At 47.0% G+C, this 24769-nt stretch overlaps 1 protein-coding gene across 1 annotated transcript in view; it reads left to right on the top strand.

Annotated features, from left to right (window-relative positions):
* Rnf150 (ring finger protein 150) overlaps positions 1–24769 on the top strand; it is a 255905-nt gene that overhangs the window by 188060 nt on the left and 43076 nt on the right. The window contains exons 7-8 of the mRNA XM_033759952.1: positions 9356–9452; positions 15016–15226. Coding sequence (XP_033615843.1) covers positions 9356–9452; positions 15016–15226 — 308 coding nt within the window. The remainder of the gene's footprint in view (positions 1–9355; positions 9453–15015; positions 15227–24769) is intronic.

Genomic DNA, 24769 nt, shown 5'->3' with positions numbered 1-24769 from the left:
GGTTTTTTTTTTTTTTTTTTTTTTTTAGTTCTCTGTATATTCTGGGTATTTAGTAGTCCTCTGTCTGAGGAGTAGCTAGCAAAAGAAATTTTCCCATTTTATTTGTTGTGTCTTCACCTTGTTGTCTGTCTCCTTTGCTGTATAAAAGCTTTTTAATTTGATATCATCCCATTCTTGGTTCTATTTTTTGTTCAGTTGGAGTTATATTCAGAAAGTCCTTACATGTGCCTATGTCTTCAGGAGTCTTACCTATTTTATCTTTCAGTACAATAACTCTTTCTGTTCTGATATTTAGGTATCTGTTCATTTTAATTCTGGTTTACTACCTGGCAAAGGATATGGGTCTAGATTAAATATTCTGCATGTAGACATACAATTCTCCTAGCACCATTTGTTGAAGAGGCTTTCTTTTTGTTTTTATCCCTTTGTCAAAGATCAGATGACTGAACGTGCCTGTGGTTGTTTCTGTATCCTCTATTCTGTTCCAGTGATCCATATGTCACTTTTTATGTTAGTACCATGTGTTAGTACCATAGTGGGTTTTTTAAAAATCACTATAGCTTTGTAATATAACTTGAAATTCAGGATTGTGATACTTTCTTCTTTGCTCTTGTTACCTAGGATTGCTTTTGCTATTATGAATCTGTTGTGGTTCCATATGAATTTTAGGGTTCTTTTTCTCTATTTCTGTAAGAAATGAGGGATCTGTTGGTGTTTTGATTAGAACTGCACGCATGCATGCCATTCTGACAATATTGGCTCTGCCTACATAGGAACAGGGAATAGTTTCCATTTTCTGATGTTCTCTTCAATCTCCTTTTTCAGAGCACTGCACTCTAGTTTTTATTATACAGACCTTTCACTTTCTTGGTTAGATTGATTCGTTAAGTATTTAATTTTTCTTGAAGCTGCTGTAGATGGTGTTGGTTTCCTAGTTACTTTCTCAGTGGATTCATTATTGGGTCAGAGGAATGCTGTTGATTTTCATGTATTGATTTTGTATCCCGCTACCTTACTGAATTTATTTCTTAGTTCCAGGAGTCTTCATGGAATTTGGGGGGTCTACTATGTAAGGGGTCATATTGCCTACAAATAAGGATGGTTTGACTTCTCTTTTACTATATACATCCCTTTTATTTCTTTCTCGTGCCTGATTACTGTGCCTAAGTTTTGAATACTGTTTGAATAGGAGTAGTGATAATGAACATCCTTGTCTTGTTTTGACTTTATCTTTATGTTTTATCTCTACCTCCTTATTGTAAGCCTGCCCCATGAAAAAATAAATAATGGATTGAATTACATTTTTTAAATGTATCTGAAGATTTATTATGCTATATTTCATCCAATTCCATAGTCATTGTTTATGAAAACAACTTCTTTAAAGCCCCTTTATTCAGGAACATAGCTTTGTATACTTGGCCAAATAAAAAGTCAGACAGTTTGGTGGGAGTTTAAAATGGCACAACTACTTTGGTAATTTTTGACATTGTCCACTAAAGCTAAATACACAGTGCTCGATGACATAGCAATTCCATTCCTGGATAGGGACCCAAGAGAAATGAATGCAAACATTCCCCAAAAACTTGCACAAAAATGGCCAAAGCGGCTTTATCAATAATAGGCAGGAAATGAAAGTAACTCACATATGTAAGAACGGACAGATCTGTAGACAGATTGTGCTATATTGCTTCAGTGGGATGCTCAGCAGTACAAGGAATTCTTAACGTACATCAAGACACAAATTGATGAGAAAAACACTGTTTTGAGCTAAAGACACAAGTGGGCAGGAAACACAAACTTCATGATTTCATTCGTAGGAATTTCAGTAACAAGCAAAACTAAGCTATCACGACAGAGGTCAAATCTGTGCTTCCGTGGCAGGGAGTGGGTGCTTACTGGTCAGAAGCAAGACAAGACTTCCTGAGGTGCTGGGGAAGGTGGAGGAGGCAAAACTGTGCTTACACCTCTGGTCAGCAGCTCTCAAGCTTGCTTAGGACGTATGCACTTTATTGTGTATTACAACTTCATTTAAGGTAATGAAAACAACTTTAAAGCACTAAAACTACTTTGTACAATTTAACAAAACAATAGTTCACTTTTGCAGTAATCTAAATTTGTCGATGCTGTTTTCTAATCATTTTTAGTTATTAGTATGTGTTTGCAGTGCAAAATCATTACATTCTTCATGGGAAGGTGGTGCATGTACTTAACACATCTTAATTCGTTTTTTTATTCCTTTCCCCTTCCCTCTGTCTCTTGGAACACTTTTTTAATGTATTTGCAGTACATAATGATCACGTCCTTCTTGAAGAATTGGTACATGTACACAACACATCCCAATTCCTTTCTTTGAATCCTGTTCCCCTCCCTGTCCTTTCCCCTCCCTCCCTTGGTCCCCTTCCCGCATGCTAAAGATCTATCTTGCTACTTCCTATTATCCATCTTTTATTTATATTTTGGGTTTCTCATGGGGAGAGACCATATGATGTTTAAGTTTGTGTGTCTGATTTATTTCATTTAACGTCATGGTCTCAAAGTGCATCCGTACTCCTCCAAATGCTTCAAGTCTATCCTTCTTTATGGCAGAGTAGTGTTTCATTGTGTGTAAATGGCACACTTTCTTTAGCCATTCATGTTTCTAATCAGTTTTCTCTGATTCCAGATTCTACGTGCCAGCGACTAGATATCACTTAAGTAGGGGGGTCAAAGGAAGGAAAACAAAAGAAGGTGGTGGTGCTGGTAGCTCATGTCAGATGTGGATCATTTCTATTTTCTTGGCAGCAGAGCCAGAGCAGCCTTAGAACAGAAGTCTTGCACTGCAATAACCTTGTTAAATGTGGCATTCTGACTTCACATGTCCTAGGCCCCAGTTATTTTACTCAACCAGACATGCAGGATGAGTGCCAACCAGCTATGCTGTCCCAGCCAAATGGTATCGTTAGACCAAGCTCAAGTTTTGGGCACAGAGCCTGCCTCTTCTGCACCCCAAGGAGCCAGATGCACTATACGGTGAGGGCCCTGAAATTCCCCTGCAACTTGCATTTCCAAAGTATCGATGTCTCCCACTGTAGTTTCACAAGAAATCCAGTTTAATAGCCAGAAGATCTGATATGGTTTGTTTTACCCTTTTGTTTTTCTTTCACTCTACTTAAGCCCTGTATAATGTAGGAGCAGAGTAAATGATGGACTAGGTATTATAATCCTGTAACTTTGGAAAGCACTCTACCAGGTTTACAGAGTCCTTTTACATATAGTGACTAATTTATATCTCACATCAGCCTGCAGTATAGATAGATCAAATACCCTTATAGCCCCGGGATTTTACTAAAAGACAGTCTTAACTCAAAGAGGTGGGTCTCGGAGCCCAAAGCCCTCCTGGGTTTCCGGCCCCCTGAGCAGGTGCTCTTTCTCCTGTTTCACTGGCTGTGGATGTGGCTGTGACATCTTCACCAAGCCCACCCCTCCTCTGTGTGGGAACTCTGCTAACCTGTCGTCTCTAAGAATATGGCTTTGGCTAAACATCTGAATCATACACCTCTAACTTCTAACTTACTCTAAGCCACATATGTAAGAACCCAAAGGAAACCGAACCTAGCCCATCTTCTTTGTCTCTTTCCTTCTGCTACTGCTGCTCCTCCTGCCCCACCTCCCCGCTTTCTGTTCCATCGGAATGACTCTATCAGATTAGCTTGCTAAACACAGGAATTAGGTGCACAGCAGCCAGAATATTGTTACCACTGGTTGTGGAGTTGGGTGCCATCTCGTTTATGCCCTGTGCTTTTAAACGTTGTTTACCTAACCTAAAAAAGGGACAAAGAAATGGAGGTTCTTCTCATTGTTCAGACCCTGTCTGATGAAGCTGAGGCCCAGTAGGATGATGCCTACAACAGGCACTGCCCCAGTGGGCTGGAATTGATGGTAGGAGGGGCAGGTTCTGTTCACCTGTCTTGGTCCACACCAAGCACCCAAGTGGTGACTGCCTCCTCACCATTCAGGGGTGCTCCATATAGGAGACGCAGAAGGATAAAATCATACAGGAGGAAATAATTGGAGGATAAGCCCCTCCCCACAAAAATGAGGAAAAATCAGATTCTATGATCATTTTCCTCATTGTTTCTGCCTCTCTGCTATGCAGTCCATCCTGATTATTTCAGAATGCTGACTAGGACCTATCTTTCTCAGCTTTACTTTCTGTCCTATGTTTAAAATAGCCTACATTTTAACTCACCCAAGTTTCCCACACATATGGTGATACTGTTTCTTCACCTTGACTTCTATAAATTCCCTCTCCCTGGAGTACTCTCCTCCAATCTCCACACTTCAAGGTTCTTCCCACCCTTTAGGCTATAACAAAACCCTTACTATACACCATAATCTCATTTCCTCACAAACTGCTCTTTTCCCTCAGTTCCGTGACATTTGACTTTTATCAGTTAATAACTTGTCATTTTCAAGTTATAGCCTCATCACTTTAAATAGTTAATATCACTCTTATCCACTTAACACTTACCAAATAATCACTTTGCAAACAAGTATCCAATCCTGACAACCACCCCTTAAGGTACTGTACTAGTCAAGATAGGCCCAGCCCTGCTGCAGTAACAAAAAAACTCTACCTCTCATTTGGCCCAACACAGCAGAGATCCCATACTAGCCTCTATGTCCATTGTGTTGTGGAAGGAGTCAGTTCACAGCAATCACACTGACAAAGCAGCCACCATCTTAGCGTTGTACATTGATAGGTTAATGATTATGTGCCACAGACTGAGGTGAACTTTGTTATTACTCTATAGCTTATTGGCCACAATTAGTCACATGACCATGGCTACCACCAGGAGAGCCGCTAATCTTCCTGCCTACTTAAAAGAGAAAGAACTGGCATTTTAGAGGAACAGTGCATCAACCTGAGGCTAGCTGATTGCCTCAGGTAAGGTGCAGCTACCTCATTGTTCTAATATATGAAGAAACTAAGGCTCAGGGATGGGAAATGCTTGAAGCAGGAAGATACAATACGTTGGGAAATAATTAAAAGATGACTACCGCCAACTACTGCTCTTACCCATGACCACTGGGGAGGTGGGATGGGAGGATTTAGAATTGGGTAAAACCAGTGAGTTTTGGATGGGTTTAGACTGGGTTTGGGCCCTAGCTCTGGCACCTTCCCAGCTCTTTGTATAAGCCCTAATGGGCTTCAGTTTCCTCCTCTATATCTTCACCTTAAACAACAGTTGATGTCTGGTACATAGCAGACAAGCAGTGAATGGTGGATGCTGACCTAGTGTTTATTCATTCAAACCTCACTATTACTTCATTGATAACTGCAGATAAGATTCAGAAGCACTAAGAAATACCTCAGCCACCCGTGGAAGCACTGAGTATCTGTCCTTTTCAGATAACTGGCATAGGACAGAATATGGGATTCTTGCATTGGTGCCCAAACCCATAGGATCATAGTCTGAATTACAGGGTGTAGGGTGGAACAAGCCGATAAAACTGAATGGGGTGGCAAGGACAGAATAGCCCCCCTTCCTTCTCCAGGTGATGGAAGAAATATTATTTAATTCTTGAAAGAATCACACACATAGGTGAAAGAACAACAAAAACCAAGAATCAACAGATGTGGAAATTACTTTAACTTGGTTTGTAATTACCACTAAAAAAAAAAGTATGAAAACTAACGCTTCATAATTATCTCAACACTGCCAGCAGTCATCTGCATTCTCCCTTGTCAGGTGTTTGAAGAACTCTTTCTAGAATGTTTTCTTCCCTTTGGTGAATAGGAAGAAAAACAATTTTGATCGTTCTTCTGTTAGATTTTCAGTTTGCTGGGATTGTTAACAGAGACAGAGTAGACTGTCCTCTTGTTCCTCTGTCGGCCTTTCTCGTGCAGCGCTTGTTAAAATATGGGAAGGGGCAGTGCTGTCCCATGAATCATAGAAGTGAGGTGAGTTGTGGTTTACTGCCCCTTAGAGATATTTACTATATTGTTCTTGTATTTCTCTAAACTCCAGATTCTTTCCCTATTGCTTTAATCTGGTGATTTTTTTTTTCTTTCTACTTAGGAAGGAAAAATTACTTTGCAATCTCAATTATAAGAATGTAGTTATCATATTTGATATTTTGCATAATACATATGGCACTAGAAGTAAATGAGTATCGATTACTAATAATTATGAACATCTTCTCTGTCATTCTAGCACTTTTTTCTTTTTTACTCTTGGTTTTATTTTTTTAATTTTGTGGCTGCTTTCTTTGTACATTAAAAATGTCATACTAAAAAGCAGGCATCACAGTAACCACATAATATCTAAAATTAAGATATAATACTGTGGTATTAATAAGATTAATGGTAGCTTATAGTTAAGGAGTGCCAGAACCTAGATTTTAAACTTTGTGGGCCCTCCCTCTCCCCGACTTTCCTCTCCCTCTCATACATGGTAGACACCCCCAGACTCATTCACGTGCAAACCCCATACTAGAAGATAAAATAATCGTGTCTGAGAGCTAAGCTAACTTGCCAAAGGTTGAAAGCCTGAACACAGTGGGTCCAGGAGTGTGGGCTTTCAGTGGTATTTCCCCGTTTTGCTAACGAAGACTTGCTGGAGGACTGTGGTACTGCCCGAGGTACACCGCCTGTGGAGAGACCTGGCCTTATCCATCATTATACCCGGCTCCTAACATAGAACAGAATGGAACAAGGGACTGACGTAACTAGTGCTCTATTTTTGGAAGATAAATCTGGTGACAGCGAGTGGGATGAAGAGAACAGGAAGGGCCTGGCAGCATGGAGAGCACTTTGGCTGCAGCAACACAGAGAGGAAGATGATGAGAGGATGAACAGGAGAGCTGTGCTGAGAAAAGCGGTGAAGGGCACAGAGACTTAGCAAGGGTGAGGGAATGAGAGGAGCTGAGCATGCGTGGATGGGATGTGAGCTAGGTCCTCAGATAAGCAAATATCCGCTCGTGCAGCAAGTGTTTTCTGAGCTTCGACTGTGTGCCAGGAACTATTGTAGATGATAAGGATGCAACTGTGAATCAAAGAGATTTTGCTGTCGTTGAGCTGTAGGCTGATTGGAGGATGTATCGGGCAGGGTCCTCTAGAGAAACAGAATCATGGGAGATGGAGGGAGAGATGTACAGATGTTTCAAGGAATTGGTGACGTGGGTGCAGATCGGCAGGTCTGAAGTCTACAGGGCAGGCCTAGAGGCTGCAGACCCTTGTGCAGGAGCAGATACTCCTGTCTAGAGGCAGAGACTTCTCAGGACAACCTCAGCTTTGTTCTGAAGGCCTTTCAAATGGTTGTAGGCATGATCCATATGTACAGAGTACCTTCATAGCAACACATAGATTAACAACACATAGATTAACACCTTCATAGCAACACATTGAACAATTGGGTAAGATAGCCTCACCAAGATGGCACACGAAAACTAACCATCAGAGAGGGGTGGCAAGAATGACAGCACAGGAAAAGCATGGGGTCTTGGAGAATGACCTTAGTTACTGCGGATGGAAGCCTCAGGAGATGCCTAGAGGCGACCCAGAGTTAGGACATTAAGTGGCTTCTCTATGTGTTAAAACAGCAAAGGAATGGTCCCGCCACCATGCCAAGTGCCATGTGTTTGCTGAAAGCACATGAGTCGCCTGCCTCTTGGGGGCCAGAATGTTTGACTTTTTCCCAGGAGCAACACCACTTCATGAGCAATTTTAGTTACGAACTTGTCGAGGGTGGAGCCCGAATGTGGGGAGATGAGTGTTGCCTTTTAGAGGGCAAGGAGTGTGACTTGGGTGCCACTCACCCAGCTGCTCTTGCCCTTCCCTGCTGCCATGGGAATGGCCACCTCCCAGCTTTTGCACGAACCACTCATTCTGCCTAGGATATTGTTCACGTTCTCTCCTCCCATTCTTAGCCCTTAAATACAAGTAGCCCCTAATTCTCAACTCTGTCACTCCCTCAGAGAAACTGTCTCTGAGCACCTGACACTGTATAAATCTCCCAGTTAAAAGCCATGACACCAAATTCCTGTTCTTCTAATGTGGTATTCTGACCTGTTTTCCCTGTGACGTATGTGCGCATTTTATCAATGCATGCCTCTCCTGTTAGGGACCCTACGGGAAGGAACGAGGCCACTATAGTGCTGATCCTAGATGCTGAGCACAGTTCTCGGCATATACTTCTTGTTGAACGAATGAAGGAAGGAAGGAATGAATGTGGCATATACTTTCCAAGCTCTAAATCTGCAGGGTGGCCTCAGCAACAGTCTGGAAACACAATAGCATGTCCTAGTTGCTTCTCTCCTCTTTCTAATCCCATCCTTAGCCCTTGAGTTCTTCTGGATTTCCATACAAAAGGTGGAACTGTCTGAATTCTTCTCTGATTGGGGAGCACTTGAGCTCAAAGCCCTCTTAACACAAAGCAGATGAGATTTGCAGAACTGTTAGAACAAAAGAAGTTGAAAGTGGCAGAGAAAGGGGTGGAAGTATTTGAGAATAGCGCCCCATTGAGGAGAACCAGGCATGAACAGAATGTTCTAAGAAAACCTCCTAGAACATAGGCAATTTTCTCTTTCTTTCCTTCTCCCTCTCCCAGACAGACAGGAAATTCTCAGTGTTTCTGCGCATGACCAGAGTCTTGTGAGTATGAAGCCAAGCTTCTCACTCCCATGGCTCCTGGTATCTCTGAATGGGCTTTTGTGAGTCAACCTGAGAGAAAATTCAGTTAAGAAGTCATCTTTATGCCCGCTTCTCCTGCCAGAGGCTGATAAAAACTAGCACATGAGACTGGCCACGCCCTTAAGCCCAGGCAGTGATCATTACCCAGTGTTCAACCACCCGCCCTGGCTTCTGATTTGACAGCCACCAACCGGAGCGGTTTAAAAAGACATACGTGTTACTGAATGCTTCCAGAATATCTCCTGCCCTTTTATGTTAGATCCCAAACATTAATGGAAATCAGCCTTTACTTTACAGTAGTCTTCTGATTATGGGGGGAAAAATGTTGGGTATTTCTTAAAAGCAGCCTCTATCAATTCATTGGGCAAGGCCTGCACAAGTTTCCCACTTGCCTTCTTGCCATTAAATACTCTTTCCACTGAGAAAGAGGGAAAATAATTTGTTTTTAACTTCTAGACATTTTCTGAATTTTTGAAGAGTTGGTTGCAAATCATACAAGGCACTGGTGGGATGCAGACAGATTTGGGGTGGTCACCGCAGGGTGTGTGGAAGCTCTTTGGCCCAGGAGTTCGGTGGTTTGAGTCTTGGCCCAGAACCGAGCAAACGAGCGACCTTGGACTTGTCATGGACTAGGTAGTCTCTGAGTTACCATGGCTCTAAGATGTATGGTTCTCATTGCAGGCATCTTTTCCACAAGTCCTGTGTTGACCCCTGGCTTCTAGACCATCGTACCTGTCCCATGTGCAAGATGAACATTCTTAAAGCCCTAGGGATCCCGGTAAGCACAGCACAGCCTACAGCATCCTCATGTCTGTCTTCCTGAATTGCCCCCAAAGCAGGGAGAAAACATCTTACCTGGATTTTGGGTCCCCTCAGTCACGTAACAGTGACATCATCTAATGGGGCCCACAAGAGCATTCCAGGTTTGGAAATACTTCTCTCCCTGCGTCTCCCTCTGAGCACATCACGACCCTTTCCCCGTGCCCGTTGTATTTGTCTGTGAGCTGAGATGCCTCTTGCGCAGGTCACAGGCAGCTCTTCTGGGGGCCGGGTGAGACACACCGGCCTGTTGAACATTGACTGCTTCTGTAGTTGCCACCCCTGGTCAGTCATTAAGGAGCCCTGCATGCCACACTTGCCGGTCACCAACCTCTCAGAACATGGCTAGCAGTGGGCCAGGAGGGCAGCAGCTGAGGATTAGGCCCAAAGCTGTTGCCCAAGTCAGACCTCTGCAGAGGCCTTGAGTGAATTGGCACGTGGAGCAAGAGCCACTTTTCCAGCACTGCCATCCAGCTGCTTCCCAGGTCAGCATCTTCTAAGGCTTCCCCCTGCCCCAGGACAGAGAATCCCACCGGCTGGCCGCATGCTCCGGGGAAAGGCTTTCCCAGGACTGTATCAAGTGACCCCACAAGTGGTGGCTGCTGGAACACCAGCTGCTGGGTGCTATTCCCTGTAAGCAGCTGAGGGCAGGAAGCAAGCCAGGCCACCCGAACCATGGACTACACAAAAAGAAGTGAGAAAAACCTAAGGCCCTGTCTCAAGGAAGCCACACGAGCAGAATGCAGAAACCAGCCTCCCTCCCGCTTCCCAGCTCCACTTTGCTGCATCTGCCTGTTGTCACTCCTCTCTACTGATGGCACAGAGAACGTTCATAGTCCCAAGACGCCACTGAGGAGGGAAGAATCCGATCCTAAGTCAGAGTTTTCTTGAATGTCGAAGGGCTAATTAGGACTATCAGGGAGACGCCATTGGACAGCACGCACACAGTGCGCCAGAAGGGTGTTCATTCACTGAAGTTTCTACCCTGTGACAGCTGCCTCCATGCCAGCTGCAGGCTCTTACACAGTTGATAATACCAAGCCCAGATCAGCTTGTGTGATGCGTATGGCTCGAAACTAGATTTGAAGGACAATGCACTGCATTTTCAGGTCAGAGTTGTAAATGTGTGGTGCATTCATGGTGAAAATCACTTACGATGAACATGAAACATTAATAAAAACTCAGCATCTCAAGCCAGATACTGACAACTTTAAAAATCAAACTGTTTTTGCACTTTTCACATTTCTGGCTGTAACTGAGTCTCCTAAAGCAGAGGAGAGATGTGTATATGTATTGTTTGTATGCGTGTGCGTGTGTGTGTGTGTGTGTGTGTGTGCACGTTTGGTCTCCAGAATCTTCACAGTTCAAGGGAGATGGGTGATTATTTGACCTGGTTCCTACTGCTCAAGATATTTTCAGAGATCCTCACAGGGGCCGGGGATTGAGCACAGTGGTTCTGCTGCCTACCTCTCAAGTGCAAGGTTCCTAGTTCGATCCCTGGTACCAAAAAAAAAAAAAAAAGATCCTAACATTCTCACGGTTCTTTGATCAGGACAACAAAACCAAACCACCCCCTGTAGATAATATTGTATTCCAGTGCATTTGACTCCAGACTTTGCCTGTAAAAGTATAATTTCTCCAGAAGCTATTTATCAGTGAGTTTTAAGTATTGCTAATTATTGCTAAAATAGAATTCATTGAATGGCCTTTTGGCTAATTTCCAAATTTAGAAACATTTCAATTTTTGGCAGTGGGGTTTTGAAGCCCATCAAGTCTGGATAGGATTTTATTTAGCATGCTTTTCCCGGGAAAATAAACATTGGTGGCATTGAGTGGATTTTGCCAAGGATTTTTAAAGGCCAGCCTGACAAGGACATGCACACCCCCAGCTTGCCCCACAGAACAGCATGTCCTCCATGAAGAACAGGGCACAGGTCCTGGGCTGCTCCTCCCCAGTCTCCAAGGCATATGGCCACCCTCACTGCACCCCAGGGCTCTCCGGTTTTGGTCCTAGGGAATGACAGTCGGAATCTGCAAGGAAATGTGGGGTGTTGTTCTGTTCTATCCTTCTGCCACTGAGGAGCTCTGTGCCTACAATACACCAGTGAAAGGATTTCCCTGCCATTCTTCGGACTTCGTATATTGCTGGACAGACAAGCTCCCAGCCTTCTCAGCTAGAACAGGCTGCCTGTATACTGAGACCCTTTTGATTCTGCTTAAAGTGATTGTCTTAGAATTTCCTTATTCTCTTCATAGACCATTGCTTCTTATTTCAGGAAAGTTGAAAGAGCCTGTCACTCTCTGATAATGGTTTTGGTTTTATCGTTCTCAACTGAGTGTCTACATGGACTGTGTTAAACAGAAAATATACATATTTACATGTATATGCACATATATAAACACATATATGTATGTATGTCTATGTGGAAAGCCGAGAGTTAGGGCCATTTTTATTGTGTAAGCGGTTTCTCTACAGTGAGTTAGAGAATTAGAGCACATCTCACAGATTACAAAACTCCCTTAACGATGGACGTCTTTTTCCATTCTATTTTACCAAGAGAAATATAATACTGAACTGGAAGAGAAAGTTCTTTATTTCTAAAGTGCTTTTTTCCCCATTGTCCACCTTACAGTGCTTCATCCTCCTCCTGTCTGTGAGGCCCAGGTCTGTCTTTGTTGGACAGCACAGTGTTAATGACTCCTCCTCTAAGACTGCACAGAACGAGGTCTTCTCCCACAGTGACGCTATCCTGGCGTCAATCGGATGATGTCACCGTGGTGTAGCTGCTGCATGTCCAAGTTCTGGCTGTGAGCACTGGGTGCATTTAGGAATTGCCCCATACTAATCTGAATTTCCCCAAACTGACCTAAATTTAAATACCTGGACATTATTTATTTGTAGATGGCATTTGACATTTTTTTGAACATTATGATTATGGGTTTTCTTATAGGTATATAAATATGGTTTCTTTTCAAAATATTAGTCTGTTTGATGAACCATATAGAGAGAATACAAGCCAGGAGCCTCTAGAAGGATGGTCTATCAAATGTTATATCAAAGCCAAATTATTCAGAACTGCAAGTTGAGGTAATTAGCTCTCCTGTCTCTCTCTCTCTCTCATTGAGGATATAGCACCGTTCTTGCTGGCCCACAAACTAAGAGCAAAGAAGCACACTGCCTCAAAATTAAATACATAAAATTTTAAAATTTTTATTTTTCAAAAATCAGGAGTCGCTGCCTTCTCCTGTGATCGCATTCTGCTGTGGATAGTTGAAAACCCAACCAGCTCTTTGCGTTCCTGGTGAAATTGTTTTATCTCTGCTACCTGACAGAGGATTGCTTTTGCTTTTTAAAAAAAAAAAAAAAAAAAAAGGACTTTACTTAGCATATCTTACTTGTGCGTAGAGCTTTACAGTTCCTACAGTGCTTTTGGAATCCTACCCTAATTGAGCTTGTGCAGATACTGATATGCCCATGTTTTCAGTGTAGAATTCTGAGACTCAAAGGAGAAATGTTCAGCATTTACTGAGCATCTAATAACTGTCAGCAGCACCGTGGGGAGGCTTGGGATTCAGGACCAGGATAATGTGTTCATGTGTCTCTACACCGCGTATGGCCCACTGGGAAGTGACAGGCACTAACAGGCGACTGCCGAGGGGAGAAGTGCCGTAGAAAGTGCCGTGGGGTCAAAGATGAGTAGCTGGGAGAGGAGGCTCTAGAAGAAGTGGCACTGGCCTGAGAATGAGAGTGATTAGGAATTCACCAGGGGTCAGTTTGAGGTCTTAGAATGGGAGGAGGAGGGTGACTGGGGTAAAAGTCATCCTGGGTGGGAAAGCAGCATAGGCTGAAGCACTGAAACAGGAGAATGAAGGTGACAGCAGTAAAAGAGGCTGGACCAGGCTGAGAGCACCCGTCCTGCTGTGCTTGAGAGATTGTGATTCATTCCTATGTGGAAGCGAGAAAAAATTCTACCTGTATTTTCTTTAAAAAAGAACGTTCTGGTGAGAGAGTGGAGACTGAACTCAAATAGAGAAAAGCTGGAAAACCCAGACAAATAATGAGAAAATGTTCATAACTATACCTTTGTGTGTCCAGTATCACATTTTGTAAATACAGTGCATTGGTCATTCTATAAATTCACTTTTGGCAAATTGAATTTTAATAAAATTGGCTCACTTTCAATAGAGCCTGAGGAGCAAAGGGAAAGTGGGAAGAAAGGGAACACGCTGAGGATGGGAGACAATGGAGACTTCCAACTGGCTGTTGGAAACACAAGCACGGTCAAGCGATTGGTCTTCCCTAAGGGCAGAAATAGCACCTGAGTGGAGCAGTTCGAAGTTCTTCTTTGTGTTTCCCAGGAGTCCATGAGTTGTAAGTTTCTCTTTTAATGAACTTTAAATACAGCATTTTCATTTTAATCCTGATACAGCGTCCACCCAGTACTTTCACTTGCTCCTGGCCACAATGCCCCGCAGAAGGGAGAGTAGGGAATAGCGCCATGATCCTCCTTCGACAAAGCTGAAGTTCAGATCGAAGCTATTTTTAATGTGCCTTAAGACCACGCCCTTCCACCACTGCCTTTTAGGAATGATTTTCATGGCTTCAGGAAAAACACAACGAAAAGTAACTTTAAAAGTTTCTCGTGGAAGAGAGAGAAATGTACATTCATGTTATTTCATACAGCAGAATGAAGACCGAAGGGTGAAACTTCCAATGAGTAAGACTATGCCCAGTAACACAGGAAGGAGTCCAATGCCACCAGCAAGGGCCACCTACCTGCCTTGCAGGGCAGAGAGCTTCACCGCTGTGCTGTTCAATGGGCGGGCAGGGGGGGGGCAGTCAGTGGCAAGAGTTTTAATGACGGGTGATTGAGCAGGTGCTGTCACTCTCATTTTAGGTGCTGAGATTTTAAAAGGTTGGACTCACATATGATCTGGCCCATGTGACGTGCATAGGAATATTTTTGTATAGTTTGTTTTTAGCTTGTACTTAAAGTCTTACCCTGCCATTGTGTGTGATTGTGTGTGTGTGTGTGTGTGTGTGTGTGTGTGTGTGTGTACATCTCTAATGGGCAATTCACAATAAGATTTTGTTCCCCTCCCACTTTCATATCATAGTGTATTTGTAATCAGTGCATGACTCTTTAGAATAATTACTAGGCTGCCAGCTTCATCCTACCTACCTGGGGAGTAAACGCTACATATGAGGAAGTTCTATCATCATGAATGAATGTCATGTATTCCCATTCATTGTTTAGCTGCAGAGATCTTGCTAACTCCCGGAATTAAAACTTGATACCTACATCTGAAAATAACCTGTGGAAAGGAGACTTTGGACGATCTTTTTATGTTAAAGATTTTTTTGCATGTTAAATCATATACAGACTGTTTTTAAACAAAGTAGCTCAAGAAAAAACAACGCTTAATTTTCCGGTGAGACAAAGTATTCCAGCTGTACACATTTCATCTTTAAACTGATGACATGCTCTAATGAGAGATCTTTTTCTGCCCCCCACCAACAGCCCAATGCTGACTGCATGGACGACCTGCCCACGGACTTTGAGGGCTCCCTGGGAGGTCCCCCAACCAACCAGATCACAGGCGCAAGTGACACGACGGTAAACGAGAGCTCAGTCACTTTGGACCCTGCTGTCCGGACTGTGGGAGCCTTGCAGGTGGTCCAGGACACAGACCCCACGCCCCAGGAGGGAGAAGTCATCTTTACTACTAACAGTAAGTTCTGCTGTGCTTAAAACCTAGAGCCTAAAGGGCTGTTGTGTCACAGGGAATGGAAAAAAAGATATCTTTCCTTGAGGAAAAAATGAGAATGACATTGCCAAGCTGAACAGTCAAAGCTGACAAGTGCTTACCAGCTCAGATCTTTCCTGAGGCACCAGGGCAGACAGCAGTCCTGGCTGTGCTTGTCCACACTCCTGCTACCCACACCCTGATGCCTGGGCCCATAGACCACACCACTACACTTTCTCCATGTCCCCTTCTGCACGGTACCTGGGGCAAGTAGCTGTGGATCTGGCCTCTGAGGGTGGAGGGAAGGTGACAGACGTTCCTGGGATAGGGCGCTACCCACCCACTTATGTATTCTGCAGTACATGCACAATTGAGCTCTCCTCAGTGTGCCTGTGTAGAGAACTGATTCGGTTGTTTTAGGGCTCCGATATAAATGCTGCCTACTTTATGTGATTTATGTCCTTATGTGCCATCCACTGAGGCTGGCAAGTGTCAGGACTCACATGATCCTCCCATGGGCCACCATGCCTGGATTAAGTGGTATCACTTTGTGTGCTGAGTACTGACAATAGGGCCTCGCGTGTGCCCACTGAGCTACGCCCCCAGCACTAAATTGCACCCTTTCAGACGTGCACTTTTCAGCATGACCTGAACTCCTAGACAGTGAACATCGCAGGTAAATATCTCCTACATAGATGGTCACTGAACCCTGTTTGTTTGATGGCAGCTATAAAAAATGCCAAATATCTGTATGACCATCAAGATTGACTTGAAAAATCTAAAGTACCTACTATTAAATTTAATCTAGGAGAGATCAAAGCTTCAGGAGTTTTAAGAAAATGAGGATGCAAATTAACTGAGATTTAAGGTTGAGTAAGAATGAGCGGATACTGCAATTTTTAAATAAGGTATATTTCTTTTGATAGAAGCAAGCAATTCAGTTTTAGAAATACAGAAATGCAGATTGAAGCATCTCGATATTTCCTTTTAAGTCTGCCCCCCCTTTTTACATATTAGTGATTTTTATAGACTTTACAAAAGTATAGTTAAATGTAAAGGTATACATTTTCCGGTGATGCGACAGCAGTTTTATGTAAAATTGAAAGATTAAAAAATCAGTCAGGGTGCTACTCTCAAAAACAGACACTTTTACTGTCGTGCCTATTTCTGGATCATCTTTTATGATATAGCTGAGACAATTTATAGACTTTGAATACTGAGTATTGTAACCTTAGCATTTTCCTACACTTTTATTTAATTGAATTTATTGGTACATTCTAGGTATACAGTACAGTTCCACTCATTACTGGGATCTTGTACCTTTACATGACAGGTCTCGGTTCTCATTTTTTCCCTTTGAGTGACCTCTCTTATTTGCTTTGTCAACTTAGGATCTTAGTGCTGCAAAAGCTCAAGGAGGGCTGGGGATTTAGCTCACTGCCTGCCTCTCACGTGCAAGGTACTGAGTTCAATCCCTGTACCAAAAATTAAAAAAAAAAAAAGCTCATGGAGATGGTCACAGCTCAGTAGTGCATTTCGGAAGATGGAGGCTATGAGACGTAGAGGTTGAGCATTAGCCTGAGTCCCTACCCCTAGCCAATGGCAAAGCTAAGCCATAGACGAGGGTCTCGGGACAAGGGGCTTGTGGGCTCCCAGCACACTGGCTGCCCTGGCATTGAGGGAGACATTACTCCAGCCCCACTCTTTGCGCCACAGGAGGTACCAGCTGCAGCGCATTGTAAATGTGGAGAAGCGGCAGGACCAGCTACGTGGGGGTCGCTACCTCTTGGAACTTGAGCTGCTAGAACAAGGCCAGCGCTTGGTGAGGCTGTCTGAGTACGTGTCCACACGAGGCTGGCAGGGCGTCGATGCGGCTGGTGCAGAAGAGGCCGAGGCCCGGAACCTGCAGGGCCTGTTCTGGAACCCACACCACCGGCGGCGGAGGCATGTCCTGGATGTCCAGGATCCTGAGCCCAAACTGTGTTGGCCCCAGGGCTTCTCCTGGAATCACCGGGCTGTGGTCCACTTCATTGTGCCTGGTGAGCTTCTGCGGAGCAGTAACCACAGCACCTAGGCACCTGGTCTGTTTTCCTGATTCCATCTTCCACAAGAGAGGAGCTGAAGCTCAGCAAAGAGAAAGAAGGGCAGAGCTAATAGATAGTGACTGGAGGGCTGGAGCTCTTTCATTGAGTCTAGGTCTCTAGGTTGGGTGTGATCATCACCTGGGATGGTTGTTGAGGAAATAGAACACAAAGAATACTATATAGGCTGGTTTTCTTTTTTCTCTTTGCTGCTGGGGTTTGAACCCAAGGCCTTATACTTGCTTGGCAAGTGTTCTGCTACTGAACCACATCCCTAAGTGGTTTTGATGATGAGAAGGAAAGGCAGGCCGGAGTGGAGCAGGAGTAGGACGGGAAATAGTGATAGTGAGATTGATTGTCAGAGCCTGGTGGGATTGCTGTGACCCCAGCCCAAGGCCTTGGCAGAGGCCCCATCATGGTGAGCTGCTCTTCTCCTTCCGGTCTCTGGTCCATTGCTCACAGCTTCCCGGAAGTTGTGTTATCCTCACAGCAGGGGTCTGGTGGGGATTCCTGACTCGTGATGGAGCTGAGAGCAGAGATGCTCATCTTTCCTTATCTCTGTTTCTTTCTGCCTGGCACCCTGCGGTAGTGAAGAACCAGGCGCGCTGGGTGCAGCAGTTCATCAGAGACATGGAAAACCTGTTCCAAGTCACTGGCGACCCACATTTCAACATCATCATCACTGACTACAGCAGTGAGGACATGGATGTGAAGATGGCCCTGAAGAGGTCCAAGCTACAGAGGTGAGGACACACCCTGCCCTCCACAGCCAGGGCGTAGCCTGGGCGCCTCCTTCCTGAAGGCCTAGGGCTGCCGGGTCCAGGGTTGAGCTCCCCCACCCGGCTTTCCTGGATCCTAGTCTTCAGCTCTTTCCCAGGACTCCCCTGCCCATAACCTCACCCAGGTGCATTTATCATCTCTATTCCGGAGGACCCCAGCAGCTGACTCCTAACACTCAGCCTTCCTTTCTCTTCTCTGTAGCTACCAGTACTTGAAGCTCAGTGGTAACTTTGAGCGCTCAGCCGGACTTCAGGCTGGCATCGACCTGGTGAAGGTAATTGGCCTGGAAAGGGATTGGGAAACTGGGTTAAGAGGCAGAGAGAACTTTGTGATGTGTAAGGTAGCCAGCCCCTCAGTGGGGAGGGAAATAGCGACCTGGGAGTGGTAGTCAGCTTTCCCTTACTGTACAGATACCTGAGAGAATCATCTTTATAGCAAGGTTTCAGAGGTTTCAGAGGTTTCAGCCCACAGTGGGTTGGCCACATTGCCTTTGGGCCTGTGGCAATGCAGCACATCATAGTGGGAGAGGAAGCTGCTCACTTCGTGCTGGCAGGGAAGCAAAAGAGAGAGACAGGAAGAGCCCTCATACCCTCATATCCCCTCCAAGACCCCATCTTCAATGACCTACTTCATCCATAGGCCTCGCCTCCCAAAGGGGCCACCACCTGCTACTAGCGCACAGGCTGGGGACCAAGCCTTGGACACATGGCCCTTTGGGGAGCACTGGTCCAGACCACAGTAGGGAGCCCCATCTCTGCTATGCTGAGGAACTGTGGCAGAGTGGGACTAAGCAAACGACAGCGGAGCATTTGCTCAACTGTCCAGGGTCCTCAGGGCCCATAAAGAGTGGGGAGAGGAGCAGGGTTCATAGTCTGCTGTTAAGAACACTGCTCTGAGCTCCGTACTCTGGACGTCTCCCCATCGGGCAGGTTTGTGTGGATTTGTCGGCCGTTCCAATGAGGAAGAGCCATGCTCGCCTCGGCAGCACATTTACCAATTAGGAAGAGTCTGAGGGTTCTCCTGGGAGTCCTGAGGGTCTGGTGACCCTGCCGTTTTGCCCCCAGGACCCTCACAGCATCATCTTCCTCTGTGACCTCCACATCTACTTCCCAGCCGGAGTCATCGATACCATCCGGAAGCATTGTGTGGAGGGCAAGATGGCCTTTGCCCCCATGGTGATGAGGCTGCACTGCGGAGCCACCCCCTGGTGGCCGGAGGGTGAGCCCTGGCCTGCAGTGGGCGGGAGAGAAGGCCTCTCCCCCCATGGTTCCTGACCTCAGCTAGAAGCAGGCACACTGGTGAATGTCAGCACCCTTTCCCGCCCACCCCAGTGGACAGTCCACCAGAGAAGCACCTGCAGCAGTGAACGTTTCCTGCCCCTCTTCCCCTCACTTGCCCGTCAGACACCGAGGAAGCATCTGCCACGTACCAGATGCTTTGCCCTTGGAGGCTATGCAGGCGAGAGGCCAGAGGCTCCCTGCCTATACAGCGGGAAGTGGACAGGGCCTGCCTGTCACATGTAACTGTAGGGCAGTCATCAGCCCAGGGTCACTGCTCCATTTGCTGACGCAGAACTTCAGGGACCTTCCCCTAACAGGCAAGGGGTTTGCTCAGCTAAGCCAGCTTTCAGGCTCTGCTCCCCCACCCCCAGTTCCCTCAGAAGAGCCTCTAGTGCACAGCTAGAGGGCCCTGCAATCCTCTTCCTGGCCCCAGCTTGACTCATTGCAGCTTCTTGGCTTCCACAGGCTACTGGGAGGTGAATGGGTTTGGACTACTCGGCATCTATAAGTCAGACCTGGACAAGATCGGGGGCATGAACACCAAGGAGTTCCGGGACCGCTGGGGTGGGGAAGACTGGGAGCTGCTGGACAGGTGACTGGGGAAGGAGGATGTCCAAGGGAGCTTATGGAATTGCATTCAGCATGGTGCTCTGGGAAGGGACAGGGTGGGATCAAGCCAGCTGCACCCTGGGTCACACATCCCAGTGCTCTCAGATGGCTCACACTCAGCTGGCCTGTCCAGCAAAGAGGGATGCCACTCCTGCTCCTGTGTCACAGGGCTAGTGTGACCATGAAAGTTAAAGGTTGGTGAGCTGTCAGAGGAAACACAGAAACCACTGAGCTGTGAAATGCAAGTGGCAATGTTCTGAGCACCAGGCAGGAACTCTGGTGGAGAAGACTCCACTGACCCTAGCCAGGGCCAGCTCTTCTCCCTGCCAGCACTACCTGGGTGTGGGGGAGCCAAAGTCAACCTAGGCTAAGGTCAGGAAAGATGCTGGGGCCAGCAAAAGAGACAGTGTGACCATTAGGGGGCAGTGAGGTTCCCAGAGCTACTGAGTCCCTGGAGGCCAAGGGTAAAGGAATTTGGCCTGAGAAAAGCCAGGGATGTAGAACTCCGTGCAGACTGTGGGCTTGGCAAGAAGTGAGGTTGGGCAGTGATGCTGGATTGTCAGGTAGGGAGGGATGTGTGGTAGTGAGGAAGTTTCTCCCTGTTTGTGTAAGATTCCTCTTTCAAGAAATTTACTTCCTCCAGGGATGGTGGTGCACAACCATAATCCTAACTCTGAGGCAGGAAGCTGAGGCAGGAAGATCAGCCAATCTGGAGTATCATGGTGGATCAACCCTGTATCCCCCCCCAAAAAAGAGTTTTCACTAGAAGAAGGGAAAGGAAAGAGTGTGGTACCTTGAGCTTTAATCCTAAGAGGAAGTAGCAAAGGAGAGTAAGGAGGAAAGAAGGGTATAATTGTTGCAAGGGTTCCGGACAGGTGGACCAGGGGAAGTCGGCCTTGACAGGGAAGGTAGACGCTTCTTCCTCAGACATAGGCAGGGTGCAGCCACTGTTGTGGGGCTCCTGTGCTGTGCAGGTGAGTCACTCAAGTAACCTTGTTATCAGGTGTAAGTGGCCCCATTTTTCAGAGAAAACCAAATCATGGAGAGTAGTTAGTAGTTTGCCCCAAACCTCTCTCACTAAAGTCTCAGAAGCTTTACAAGCAGCCTGTTCATGGTTTTCCCATAGAGGGAAGAAAGGAAAGGATGGTGATAATACTAAGAGAATGAAAGGTGGAAAGTGGCGGCTGAGGGGATGACCGTAACTCCGATCTCATAAAGCTGGATCACAGCAGCCTGGAGCGGGATCTGAGAGATGCTGTGCCCACAGTTATGCTGGGCTGTGTGCTTCACTGCAGACCTCCAGCATAATCCCCAACCCTCTCGCATTCTCTGAGGCCTAACAAGAAAGAAAACTGCTCCCGGTGGGCTGCACACGTAGGCAAGGAACATGGTGGGCTGGGATGTGCTTGCCTGGCAACCTCGTGCCTTGGGTCCATCCCCAGCACTGTAAAAAGAGAAAGAAAAAAAGCGGGGAGGGAGGAAGGAAGAACAGCACAGAACAGAACAGAACAAGGTGGGTCTAGAAGAAGCTGTCTGGCTCCAGGGCTCTGCCCCCATAGATCCAGCGATGTCTCACCAGGCTGACCTGCAGTCACTGAGCCCTTGGTGGACGCCGGTCCTGTGCTGGGCACTTGGTATCTAGCATCCCTACAAGTGTGTGTCTGTGTCAGAGATGAAGACTAGAGGTGTGGGTATATGTGGATGGGCACATTTATAAAGTAAGCATCCTCGTTCTAGAAATAGTGAACAGGCTCTGGCAGATGTTGTCACTTGCCCAGTCATGGGGCTGGGATTCTAGCCCAGCCGGCTGGCTTCTTTTCACCATACCTACTTCCTCTGCCCTGTGGGAGGTTCCTGAAGACGGAGGGTCTGAGGTCAGGGTGGAAGGGACATTCCCTGGGCCCAGAGCTCACCCCACCCCTCCCCACTCAGGATTCTCCAAGCTGGCCTGGAAGTGGAGCGTCTCTCCCTCAGGAATTTCTTCCATCACTTCCATTCCAAGCGAGGCATGTGGAACCGCCGCCAAATGAAGATGCCGTGAAGCCCGTGGTGGGGCTGGCTGGACCCGCTGCTGTGGCTCTTTGACTTGGGGCAGAGGAGGGGGGAGGCAGGGGAGCAGAAGGATGGCTGAGTCCCAAGAGGCCTCGTGCTGATCTCTCCGCCCGGAGCTGTCCCTTCGTGTGGAGACAGGTACCAGGGCTCCTCTAGCACGTGCTCAGCTGACAGAGATGGATGACTCCTGAGAAGATGGAGCGGTGAGGTCCGAGGAGAAGAGCCCTGTGCGAGCGATCCTGTCCTCGGCCCTGGAGGTGTGTTCCCGTGTCCCCAGTGCTCACCGTAAGGGGTGCTGACGTGAACTGCTGTGCAGACCCAGAATTGACTGGAGGAGTGTGTGCTGAGGGGGGATCCCCACTTGTGAACCTCAGGCCCATTTGTGTGTTGCAGTGTGGCCCTTGGGCACTGTCCCTTCCAGCGGCGCTGGCCCCATAACGGAGCAGTTCTGGCTCAAGCCCAGGCTCATGCCTCCCAATCACATCTCTCCCGGTAGCTACCGACCTACTGGCCACCCTTAGGGCATTAATCTAACCCCTCCTAGTGGCTCCAACTTGTGACTGGAAGCACAGAGCTGGGGGTGCCTTCCTGGTCCGGGGGTTGGGGTGAGAGGTGGGTTCTGGAAGGCCACGGGCCCGTTGTCACTAGTGGCCGGTGTACGGCCCTGCAAAATGGGAGTGTGAGGAAGGCCAGAGAGCGATGCCCTTCCCCTCTGGGCTCACTCTACGTGGAAGTCTCTGGAGAGACCGTGAATGCTGTGCAAAGAGAATTTGCACAGAATGTGGCGGTGCTCCTTAGACTACGGGTGCTGAGGCCAGGCAGAGAGGGATAGAAAGGGAAGTAGAGAGGGTCCAGACACCTGACCCTGTGTGGAAGCGGAGGACAGGGCAAGGGTGGCTGGGAGCAGGGAGCAGTAGAGGTATGGGGAAGCCCCTTCCCGGGGGGAGGGAGCAAGGGGTAGGAGGAACTGAGAAGTGAAGCAAGTTCCGGAACTAGCCCTGGCCTTCGCCATCGGTAGCCCTTCTTTCTGTCACCAGATGGTCATGCACTTGTCTTGCACTAGTAAACCCCAGGTGCTCTTTTGGCTGGGAACTATTCTGCTGCTGCTGCTGACCTCACCAATGTTGCATTTGGGTGATTGCTCTTGAACCCCAAGTGTGTGGAGGCTCCCCTGCTCTGGGAGAGCCTGCAGCAGGGTCCTGAAGCTGCTCGGCTGAGCCCAAGGTCCATGCGCCACTGACAGGCCAGATGGCAGCAAGTGGCACTGAGGGGCCTGCCAGGGCATCTGTAGTCACCAAGAGCGGAAGCTTGGAGTGTGGGAGGCTGGAGCCCCTGGAGATCTGGGTGGCCCTGGGAGAACCACTGCCTTCCTCTAGGAAATCAAGTTAGGAGGTTGTGGTTTATGGATGCCCTACCTGCCCCTGGGCTGTGGCCTTTTTGCCATCTGGAAAGGGCCCATAGGAATCAGGTAGGCCTGCAGCTGGCCAGCTGGGGCCAGGTTCTCTCCAGGGCTGCTGTGGTTCTTGGCACTGCACTGGAAAGCCAGATCTGGTCCCAGCAGCTCTTTTGCTCCACCTCTCCTGAGGACTGGGGCCTGCCCAGCCTGCCTGCACCCCTCTTTCCAGGCCAGTGCCTTGCGTTTGTTACTTCCACACCATCTGCCTTAAGGGGCCTATCCCGGCCCCTGCTCTGTAGGGAAAGTTCTTGGGTGGGGAAGGGATTAATTAAATACAGCATCTTCTTAGAAAACAAATGGCTCCTGCGTTTTCCTATCACCCGTTCGTGGTGGGAGAGGGTAGGGCTGAGGAGCCCAAGGATCACATCTCTGTCCCTCAGCTCTCTGGCCCTTTATGGCCATGCTGAGGACGCTCTGCCACCACCCTCCACCCTTGCTGCTAGTTCGGTGTCTGCCCTGGTGGGGACAGCATTCTCTGTGCTGCAGTTCACTCAGAAAGGGTACAGAATTGTCCTCTTCTGGTATCTCAGTTCAGTAATGAAGGAGTGTCCTCAGGAGGCTGATGGAGGGTGGTGTTTCTGCCAGGAAAGGCTGCAGACCCACAGGATGAAGATGGCATTCTGCAGGGTTTGGTGAGCCGTGGAGAAGCTGCGTGTGGCTTGTTCTAAGATAGCACATGGGGCTGGGGCTGTAGCTCGGGGTGGAGAACTTACCTGGCATTCATGGGGTCCTGGAAAAGGATCGTGCATATATAAGGTGTGATCAACAAATACAGTGAATGTTTAAAGTTTTTGAAAAAACCATTGTAGTAAAAGACATGTTGCTTTTTTTTTGCTGTTTTTTTGTACTGGGGATCAAACTCATGACCTTGTGCTTACGAGGCAGGCACGGTGCCACTGAGCTAAACCCTGGCCTGACACATTGCTATTAATCCTTCTCAAAATATTCCCCCTCACTTCAAACACAGGTATCACATTGCCCTTGCCTCCTTTTTCAGACAGTTCTGGGTGGAGGTCTCTTGCACCAGTGTCTTCAGTTGCACTGACACAGCTGCCTCCATGCCCTGAATTGATTTAAAGCTTTTACCTTTCATGGCCATTTTGACTTTAGGGAAGAACCAGAAGTCTCACAGCCCCAGTTGGTGAATAAAGTGGATGAGGACACACCATAATATTGAATTGTTGTTGTTCTTTTGTTTTGGTTTTGGTGTTTTGAGACAGGGTCTTACTATGTAGTTGAGACTGACCTGGAACTCACTGTGTAGCCCAGG

Source organism: Fukomys damarensis, unplaced genomic scaffold (assembly GCF_012274545.1).
Source record: "Fukomys damarensis isolate Sample0158 unplaced genomic scaffold, DMR_v1.0_HiC HiC_scaffold_38, whole genome shotgun sequence".
NCBI lineage: Eukaryota > Metazoa > Chordata > Mammalia > Rodentia > Bathyergidae > Fukomys > Fukomys damarensis.
Note: the sequence above shows the minus strand (reverse complement) of the source record. Positions and strands in the feature narration are given on the sequence as shown.